Source organism: Filicampus tigris, chromosome 9, assembly GCF_054856515.1.
Source record: "Filicampus tigris isolate MCC_2025a chromosome 9, RoL_Ftig_1.0, whole genome shotgun sequence".
Lineage (NCBI taxonomy): Eukaryota > Metazoa > Chordata > Actinopteri > Syngnathiformes > Syngnathidae > Filicampus > Filicampus tigris.
The window spans coordinates 22,013,382-22,023,769 of NC_141225.1; the positions used below are offsets into that span (position 1 = coordinate 22,013,382).

General features: G+C 39.9%; 1 protein-coding gene across 1 annotated transcript; it reads right to left on the minus strand.

The window, feature by feature from the left end:
• Positions 1-97: 97 nt before the first annotated feature.
• Positions 98-9,089, minus strand: LOC147142548 (SRSF protein kinase 3-like). The gene is made up of 16 exons (XM_086041359.1): positions 9,015-9,089; positions 8,360-8,599; positions 6,943-7,215; positions 6,754-6,862; positions 5,743-5,830; positions 5,585-5,672; positions 5,401-5,507; positions 5,173-5,338; positions 4,420-4,445; positions 4,271-4,327; positions 3,022-3,361; positions 2,160-2,257; positions 1,569-1,676; positions 1,412-1,481; positions 1,236-1,328; positions 98-529 (listed from the first exon to the last, which is right to left on the minus strand). Exons 3-16 carry the CDS (start codon positions 7,166-7,168, stop codon positions 345-347), a joined length of 1,761 nt encoding a protein of 586 aa, XP_085897485.1. The 5' UTR covers positions 7,169-7,215; positions 8,360-8,599; positions 9,015-9,089; the 3' UTR covers positions 98-344.
• Between the last annotated feature and the right edge of the window lie 1,299 nt (positions 9,090-10,388).

Consider the following 10,388-nt stretch of genomic DNA (forward strand, 5'->3'; position numbering starts at 1 on the left):
ACTTAGCTCCGCCTCCTCAGCACAAACGGATTTATTAGGTTCCGCTTAGTGAGCAGTGTTTCTTTGTTGTGATAGAAAATGTCAGCCATTTCAATGTAATTCACGGAACTGGTCTTCTGTCAGTATTTGGGTGTTCTAAATCTAACTGCAGTCAAACTAGAAAGCACTTTTGAAATGGTAGAAAACAAACTTTAGTTTGGTCATTCTGTCTGAATCCAATGGGACTGTCATGAATATGCAAACGGGATAAGCAGGGGGGGGGGGGGGGGGGGGCAACAAGCTTTACAAATGATGCCAGCACCAGCCTCAGTCCACTGACGTGTTAAAGGGGGCGCAGAGAGCTGTTAGCTTGAGATCCACGGGTGTTTCAGACAGTGAGCCGCTGTGGCTCTTTTTTCGGGCTGAAGATGCAACATGGTCAAGAGGAACGAGCTGAACTGGGCTGCTTCGTCCTGTGGCCACTCGTACTTGTCCAACAGAATTTCCAACAAGCTCCACGGCTTCAGCTTGGAGATGCGCCTCAGTTGTCCTGGATGGAGTGGCGAACAGTCATTAGTTCACCCACAACTGGAAAAACTAAAGAGAGGTTTCGAATAGAATTGCTAATCTCCCCATTGCGTATGTCCGATGGGCAAAACTGAAATACTAAAAAAAAAAAAAAAAACCCTAAGATCTTAAAGTGAAATCAACCCAAAAATATTTTTTTCAAGAATATGTTCTATGTAGACCCACTAGTTGAAACACGACATTCTGATTAATATTGCGTTTGTGGAATAAAAGTGAATCCGCACGTTTTTAGCCATCTCTGGGGCGGCCATTTTTTCACTTCTGTCGACTGAAAATGACATCACAAGTGCTCAGAGCTCAGGCAATGACCAACCACGGCTGAAGCTGAGCCGTGATTGGTCGTTACCTGAGCCCTGAGCCCTGAGCAGTTGTGATGTCATTTTCAGTTGACAGAAGTGACAAAATGGCCGCCCCCTGAGATGGCTAAAAACGGGTGGATTAAAACTCTTACTCAAGTAACACAATATTTATCAGAATACCTTGTTTCAATTAGTGGGCCTGCATAGAACATATTCTTTGGGTTGACATCTCTTTAAGAAATTTTGAGTGTCAAAACCCTCAGCCAAAATGCTCAGTTTGACTGAACATTTTTATTATTTTCATTGGCTCATGATTCCACAGGATGTCGCTAATGTAATGGCTGGTTAGAGTACATTGAGATGTTTCACCTTTCTGGTTGAAGAATCTTTTGGATTTTTTCCCCGAGAGGGCAAACTTGGATGGAAGAGGTCCCAGCAGCTCGATAATGTGCGCAATATGATCTGAAATGACGTGCAAAAACACAACATGATTCATTACGAATAAAAATGTGCAAGATTATTATTCCAAAGAAAACAAACCCAACCTTCTTCACGGGAGAATGTGGTCCCTGACTGAGGGTCAAACAGATAGTCCCCTGTTGCTAGCTCAAAAGCCTTCAGTACGCACAAAAAGAAACATTATGTTAGGGTAATATTCATGCTTTGCATTTGACTGTTAAATGTTGCTGACGCCCTCCTCACCATGCAGGCAGTGCTCCAGATGTCAGCCGGGGTGCTGTAGTCAGCACCAATCAGGACCTCCACGGAGCGGTATTGACATGTCTGGATGTCCTCAGTGAAGTGTTTGTACTGCAGGACCACATGGATAGCACAAGAGACCATGACATTCAAGATTTGATTGTAATGAGTCTCCCGCACAGTTTACCACTGTTCCTAAAATTTGAAGTCTTCACCCAGTGCCATCATTCGGACCACGACCAGTGCTGTCGCAGCCGTAATATTGCTTCTTGAACTACTTCTGTGCTTTCTGAGCTATTACTCAGAGCTATTGGTTCTTTTACTTCTCATGTTGGTCATATAGTAAATTTCACAAATGATTTTAATGCGGCTGTGGGTAAATTCTTCAATAATATAGCACCATTTTTTTTTTCTTCACCCTGTTGGGGGATTTCAGACCAAGGGAGGTTGCCATTCTTTGTCAACTATGGGTGCTGTGAAGCCCCTTGAGACTGTTTAGGGCTATACAAATAAACTTGAGGTGACAAAAATACTGAACTCTATCTCTAATCCATACAACTTTTCAGATTTTTCTCTGGTTGTTCTGCCACTCACCACCCAGCAAGCATTTCCCAGATCAGCAATCTTAATGAGCAGCTTGTCCGCATTATGTGGCAGCAGTAGGTCAAGAGGACCGTCACAGTCACCGATTCCTTAAAAAAAAAAAAAAGTCATATGATGTGACTCATTACATCAACTTTGAGAGTACAATTGTGATGTTGTTTCTTAGAATCTGGATTCATGTTATTGGACTTTGTCCTTGTGTTGGCATTATTTTCACCACCTGCCTGGTCCGATAATTTACCAATCCTAAAAAAACATTCCCAGGCTCAATAATCTCGCCCTTATTCTGTGACAACTAATCAGGCCCATCCCCTTCCCAGCCTTGTTATTATTTTACAGTAGTTGCACTTTGCAGTGTCCTAACATCACTAAAAGCTGTTTCCAATATTTTCCCTGTTGTCAGCTAAATAAGGTAAACATTCTGTAGTGTTAGTTACCCTTCTTACTATGATGCAATGCACGATAAAAGTAACAAAAACATTTCTAAACTAAATGGCGTGTGAATCATGAGAGCTTTTGTCATCAAATTGAAATGCCAAATAAGGAGCTTAACTGTTGAATAAAACACTCACGTATTGTTAAAGAAAATCTCCAGATACAAGTATTGTACACTACAATGAAAATATGCCTCCTTGTGGCCATGAGCTGACATAGCACTTGGTAAGGATCTCAGTAGATTGTGCAGGTAATTCTCCATCATCATGTTCTTAAATTTTGTTTGCTTAGTTTTTGTGTTCACGTTTTGTGTTGTTCAGATTAAAGACAGTCATTTTGGTTATTCCTACAATTCTTTCATCACTGATCATATTTCTGCAACCATGTTCAATCTGTTCCAAGAATCGCACACACTGACCATGAGCGGAGGATTGTTTGTCTGGCGTCTGGTGCAAAAATAAAGATCTGGAGGCAGAGAAAGGAGCGTCTTTGGTGATGTCTGGCAACGAAGAGGTGAATTGTCTGTGAGTGAGCACAGGTGAGTCCAGCCTGTCGGACAAGAGCAGGGTCCGTCTCCTTAATGTGACGTCAGAACTCGAAAGCAACGGTTGACAGGTGGCGCTAAGTGTGCTAGATGGAGTTGTGACATCCGAAAGGCCATCACTGGGTTGTTTTTGACTGTATTCAGAAGCCTTGGCTCGCTGCTTCCTCTCCGTCCACATCAGTCGCTTCAGATGCGACCTTGAAGCCTTGCTAGACTGCAGAGGGAACAAATTGTCGGAAATATCTCACATTCATACTTAAAAGCCCGTTGAGATTTGTTTTCATTTGAAGAGATATATTTCGAGTCCCCGGGTGTCTTGATCAAAGGTTTTTGACATCCATCGGTCGAAACATACAAACGATGAATAACGAAAGTGAACCTTCACTCATTCAACACATTTGCATTTTCCTATCCTCCATTATTTGCTAAAAAAAAAAAACATTTGAGAATTGTTGGGGCCAAGGAACTACATTGAAGTGAGATGACAAAGTTCATTTAGTCAGAACTTTCAGTCGGGTGTAGCCTTATTAAGCACATTTCTCGTTGATTTCATCTTGCTTTTGTTTTATGATTTTCACTTGAGAATCAATGTGTATTGTCATTTTATGGTTTGTTTTACCTTTTCATTTAACCTGCTTTTTTGGTGGGATTCAAGTTGGATTTCTTATCTATTCATTTAATCTTGTTTTCTTTTTTTTAATCTAAATCCAAGTGTGAATGATTGTCTGTCTCTGTATGTTTCCTGTGACTGACTGGCAACCAGCCCAGGATGTAGCCTGCCTTAAGCTTTTCAACTGGGGACAAGCGCCAGCTCCCAGTGACAACAAACAGATAAAGGACAAGCGGTATAGAAAATGGATGGCTAGATAAATGACGCGTTGGTAAAATAACACATCTTATATACGACTTTTGGACTGTACTGTACAATTGTCACAAACACTGTGTGATCAAATGCAGCATGGAATTTTTTGGACTGTACTGTACAATTGTCACAAACACTGTGTGATTAAATGCAGCATGGAATTTCAAGTGACAACCTTTTTTTTTTTTTTTTTGCTTTAATTTCCATCTTTCAGTGTTCGGGAGTTAATGAAAATTGAAAAACATACAACATAACACTTACCCAATTCCCGATGTTATGGAAAACCCCGGTAAGCCTTCCCATTAAGTTGGACAAACTCTAAGGAGATTTGAAAGAAATTTCAATCCAGGACTCGTACATTTTCAAATAATTTACAAACATGTGTGAAATAAATGAGACAATAGACACACCTTTTTTTGTTTGGCCATTGAGCGCTCTGGAGAGGAAATAAAACATAAAACTCATAATGTGAACAATAAATAAAAATGTCCACTTGGTGGTACAGTCTACTTTGATGGATTGTACAATAACTATCCCAAATTTCATACTATCTATAAACAGGAAACACAATGGCTTTTAAATGTTTTTAAAAAAATATTGTATCACTGTTGTGCAACATAATAGTAGTGTATAGTAACAAGATGTGCGGGGGGGAGGGGGAGGGAGGTTTTTCACTGAAGTCAAGAGGAGGTATGAATGTCAAAATCTTAGGTTGCTGTTAAAGGTGACAAAGAAAAAGTTATTATAGTATTAGCGTGACAAAAAATTGATATCTTGCACGAGTCGATTCAGAAATTTTTTTTTAAAAAAATGGTGGTTATCTGGAATGTTCAAATGTGTATGCAATTTCAAATTTAAAAAAAATGAATGCGACAAATTTTCATTAAACTTTTTTTTTTAAATAAACACAAATGTTCTTTTCCTCAACAGTTTCTCCTTCCATCATGTCAAAGGCTGTGCCCCTCACGTGCTGATGTTAAAAGTTAAAGTTAAATATGAGGAGCCGCTTTAATTGGCGGCGAATCAAGTGGGCTGTGTTCACTCCCACAACAGCGCCAAACGCTGTTTTTGTGACTATTTGTAAAACCACGCACCACTTGAACCTTCAACACCTTTTAACAGATTTGAATAAAAAGTCACATTCTTAAAGCATCCTCACTAACTTGGTTCGCTGGTCAACGCAGCGGAATCCGGCAGTTGCCACAGTTTGGTGTCGGCTGCCAGTTTCTGAACATAAACATCGTCCACCCGCACGAGGATGTTCTCTGGCTTGATGTCTGTGTGGATGATCTTGCACTTTGTGTGCAAGTATTCCAAACCTTGCAGAACCTACGGAGGATCGAAGAGTTACAGAAATAGAGTATGCATTTGGAAAATCTCGAGAAAGCCACCTGTCTGATGATGCTTTTGACACAAGGAAGTGGAAGACCGGTGTAGTTGGATTTGATGATCCACCTCAGGAGCTGGTGGCCCAGCACCTCCAGGACCATGCACACATCTGGTAAGCAATTAAGGACATTTTTTGATACCATATGGTAGTTTTGTTTCCTGTACTGGGGTAGTAACAAAGAATACGCTCTCCGTTCACTCCAGAGATCTTGAAGTCATCGATGAGGTGCACAATTCTCTCACGATTAGGATCTCTGGGGTCACTGTCCCTCACCTGATGGCCACAAATAATATTCATCTCGAGCAAATATTGACGAAAGCCTACTGTAAGTGAGATCACTGACACATTTCAGAAGTTTGATCTCATCCTTTGCCGTCTCTGTAAACATCAGAGCACTCTTCACCACCTTTAGAGCGACAAAACGCCTTCTCCTGCGTAAAAAGAAACAAAAATTCAAAGACAGTTTCAATGCTGTTCCCTATCAACGTGCGCCCAAGGAGGGATATTGATTTTGTGTGAACGTCTGTGTCATGGTCTGTGTTTTGAGTTTGGTTTTTGACTGCAGTTTCATGTTTTTTCGCGCGTTCCTTTATCTGTCTCTCGTTAAGTTATTGAGTACACCTGTGCTTGTCATCGAGGTCCCTTGTGTTAGCCAACCAGCTTCCTCCTACCCTCTGTGTCTTGTCCAGGTGTTCCTCGTTGTATAGTCAACTTATTTAGTTCCCTGCTTTCTTTCAGTCCTTGTTGGTTCGTTTGTCTTGTCAAAGTCAAATCCCGTCCAGTCATAGTCCTGGTCTTAATCCTAGTCTTAGTGTGTCTTTAGTTTGTTTTGGTCCTTGTTTTTTGTACTTCTACATTTTCGTTCTCGCAGTACTTGCTAGCCTTTTTGTTTTTCTTTAATTGAAGTACTTTATTGCTCTGATTTTGCCTCCTGCATTTGGGTCCTCCTCCACGAAAACATGACAGAACGAACCAACCATCTGTCACGTTTTTGTGGGACAAGCACAGGTGGAGTCAATAACTCAACGAGAGACGGACAAAGGAACACAAGGAAAAACATGAAACTACAGTCAAACATGAAATTACAGTCAAAAACTAAACTCAAAACACAGACCATGACATTCTGCTTATTGTAAAACAAAATGTTTATGCTTCAGTGTGATACCTTACTGTTAAAGTGCCCTCAATTCCCATGAGTTAATTTCCATTAATTCCCATAATCCCCATGGAAAATTTCAAATTTGTCATATTTCTCAAATTCCCCATCTTATAACAACCCACAGAAATGTATTTGAAATATAAATTTACAGAACATTTTTCACCCCTTTGGAACTCTAATAGAATCCATACTTACGCCATATCCCAGCAGAGCCACACCGTCGAAAAGTGACCCCATCCCAACTTATTGACTACCTGGTATCGATCCTCAAAAATCTCTCCAATTTCGACAGGATAATAACCACCTGCAACACAATGTGTCTTGTGAATCAAAATCGAAGGTCTAGCCAGGGTTGCCAAGGTTCGGTGTTGGCGTGTTGTCTACCTATCCCATAATCTGACGGGTTCTCCTGTTGATCATATGATCCCGCAGGCTCAGACGGCGCAGGATGCGCTTCGACTGGAGGACAGTGTGGAGGAGATGGGCTGGCTGCGGGAATCGATTTCAAACCCCCAGGTGGGGCCGAATGAGCGCTCAGTTGGGTATGCTGATCATCAGGTGAGATGGCAGAAACAAGGGCCGACAGAGCAGCAGCGTAGGATGAGGACATTTTTAACAGGAGCCTGCTGAGTCCAGATGACAGCGACACTCAATAAGCTGTCAAAATGCAACATGGACATGATCATCATTTAAGTCACTGAAGGAGAGATTTATTTATCCCACTTTACAATACAAGTGCCCTTAAGGACTAAGTGATTTTTTTTTGTGCATTACTTATTAATTAGTTATTCATTTGATTTAATAAACTGTTTTAAATCAATCATCACCTTTTCCTATCTGGTGGACAGAAGTATGTGTGTTGGTAGTTTTGAGTCCCGCTCTGCCCAACTGCATTATAGACTTCCACAGGGTTCAATTTTAGGGCCCCTGCTTTTCTATTTGTATTTGCTGCCCCTTTGCTCCATATGGAGAAAGCAAGGGATTTCTTTCCATTGCTATGCTATGGACAGACAAATTTATGTGCCATTAAAGAAATATTATTTCTTCTTAGAACAACTTGTACAACAGTATGCCCTGAAGACATTAAAGACTGGAGGGTGTTGATCTTTTTCAATTACAATAAAGAGAAAACAGAAGCAATGGTGTTTGGTCTTAGTGGACAGGCCCTTGTTGCTTGGGGGGCTTGTAGGTTAGAACTACATTGAGGTGTTACGTGTTTATGAATGTTTGTCACTCGAGATAGCTTGCTTGTGTCATTGGTTGTGTAGCCCTGTTTATAGTGACATTTCCAACGAGCCATGCAGTGAATGCTCACATGTATTTTTAGCTAGACAAATAGCAATTCAAGCTCCCAACAGAAACCAAACTGTTCCCACTAGTACATGCCATATTAAATACAATTGTAGTGACTTGTTTAAAACACAATATTCCGAAGACAAACATGGAAAACAGATCTGACATGAAGAACAAATTGCTCAGTACACTAGAATTGAACTGCGAGTACAATGCCCCAGATCGTGCAGACAAAAAAATGAAAGTGTACCGTACATTAAAAGGAGGAGAAAGTGCCCCTTCACTATTTCGCCAGTTTCAACTACACCTTTTTAAAACTCGTTATTTTAACTCGTTATACCTGTACACACTGTAAGTACATGTTTGTTTGTTTTGTTTTTTTATCTTATGGCAAGGATTTGATGAAGGTTTTTGCTAACTTAGTCTAACCTAGTAAGTGCATGGCACCGAGTTTCATTGCGACTAAATGAAGTCATACATAGCTACATTATAGGAGGAACCTACTTACCCGGTGTCCGATATGTTCCCTTATAATATATCCGAAGCAAGGAAACTGCACGAGGTCAGCCATACACGGTACCTCAGCCTCATGTGCTCTGCCCATTTCTCTGGTGGGACTGCCAAACACTCAGTCCAGGAATAGCCAACCACTTGACGTGCGTGGTGCACGCCGTGTTCGTGTACGTGCTGCTACAATTGCAACACTGTGCTCAAGAATGCCGGACACAGCTGGCAGCATTAGGTAGGCCTGCACATATGCAAAGTATACAGTAAGGCAACATGACAACTGTGTGAGGAAAAAAAGTCAGTCACTTTCAAAATGCAAAGCGCAGTTACTGTCAAAGCCTTTCTAATTGAATGACATATGGTCACAAATGAAATATATTTCACGTATTCATATTATTTCAATGTGCATTTGTGTTACAAAATGACGTATGCAGTAGCAACTACAGTACTTGCACAGCTGGTGGTGGGGGAAAAAAAACACCCACAAGATGTCACTAACGCTATCAAAACCAAACTCTTGAGGGCTATCAAAATGTATTGCCTTTGCCAACTTACGGACGCTTTCTTATTATATTGCATTTTATTGCCATTCATTTATCTTCTATAAGTGAAATGTTCTTGAATTTTAACAAGTATGGTAAGATGCATGTACTTACTTGTTGAACAGGAATTTCATGTAGATTGACATGGATTTACTGTATCTGTAGCCGAGATGCCTGTGAGCGCCTCTGACAATTTATTGATTTGAGAAAGGTCAGAATACTTACATTTAGTTTGCCTTCAAAGAAAACCTAAAGAGGAAGTCAACCCAAACATGTTCTTTACAGTAATGTGTTCTACGTAGCCCCACTAGTCAAAACTCGATATTCTGATTAATATTGTGAATGTGGAATATGAGTTAAGCAGCAAACTCAATACTGATATTCCATAAACGCAATATTAATCGGATATTAATATCAAGTTTAGACTAGTGGGGCACATAGAACATATTATTGTGAAGAAAATGTTTGGGTGGACTTCCACTTTAATGCCGGGTTTACAGTGTATACTAGAGTCAACCTGTGATGCAAAAATGTTAATTGCAACATGAAACTTTATTTTAGTAGAATGAATGCACAATTTCATACATACAGGTACATACAGTATAGGGAAGAGGCCTATTGAGCCTGATTTCATAGACCTGCTAATAAAGAGAGACGGAACAGTGGTACTTAAATACGTATTTAAAAAAAAAAAAGAGTGAGAGAGAGAGACTCAAATATTAGCAAGTCACACTGCAGAATAAAATGGTTCTAAAACATTAATTCCCACACTAATTAATTAATTCCCACACTGACTGATGAGAACAAGCTACAGTAGATTGCTACAAAGTCTTCAAGTTTATGAATATACTTAGGTAAATTTTGTTTCAGAGCTAAAGTCGTAGCATTTCTTCTCAACCCTAAGAAAAATACATTTCAACTCCCAGTGCACAGACATTTGGTCTTTTCAGAAAACTGTATAGCTGTGTACATTAGAACATTAAATCCACAGGGTGCTACAGTGTTTACCAGAGTAGGAAATATTATCAACATACAGTATCAAACAAAAAATATATACATTCAGTCCAAAGATCATACGTTCATGGCAATTAAGTAAATACGCCCAAGAATATTCTTAAGTTTTGTTAATTGTCAAATCAATTACAATTTCATCCGATACTCACATTTTCTGAGGTTTATGTTGCAGAATGTTCAGAAGACTTTCGTACCAACTAAGAAATATATATAATGGAATACAAACTGTATTTTCCCCCCCAAAATGACACCAAGAGGTGATGTAAAATATCACGAGTTGAAATGCTCAAATCATTGCATATACAAATCAGCAGAGATGAACTCTCAAACAATTTCTGGCGTGAGACCTGCTCACTCAGTCATTCAGAAGAACAGCAGCCTCATTTTTTTTTGTTAATAGAAAATCTAATTTCAGGTGGAAGCGGGCCTTGTAACATGTGGTTAGTTAAAAAAAAAAAATCATTTGACCATTAG

Bases quoted from the DNA above. Each gene is read 5' to 3' on its own strand.
- LOC147142548 (XM_086041359.1), bottom strand. From the start codon at position 7,168: ATGTCCTCATCCTACGCTGCTGCTCTGTCGGCCCTTGTTTCTGCCATC. The intron at 2,258-3,021 runs GTCAGTGTGTGC...TTTTTTTTTAAG, and splicing joins CAAACAATCCTCCGCTCATG to GAATCGGTGACTGTGACGGT. The intron at 1,329-1,411 runs GTTGGGTTTGTT...ACGTCATTTCAG, and splicing joins CACATTCTCCCGTGAAGAAG to ATCATATTGCGCACATTATC.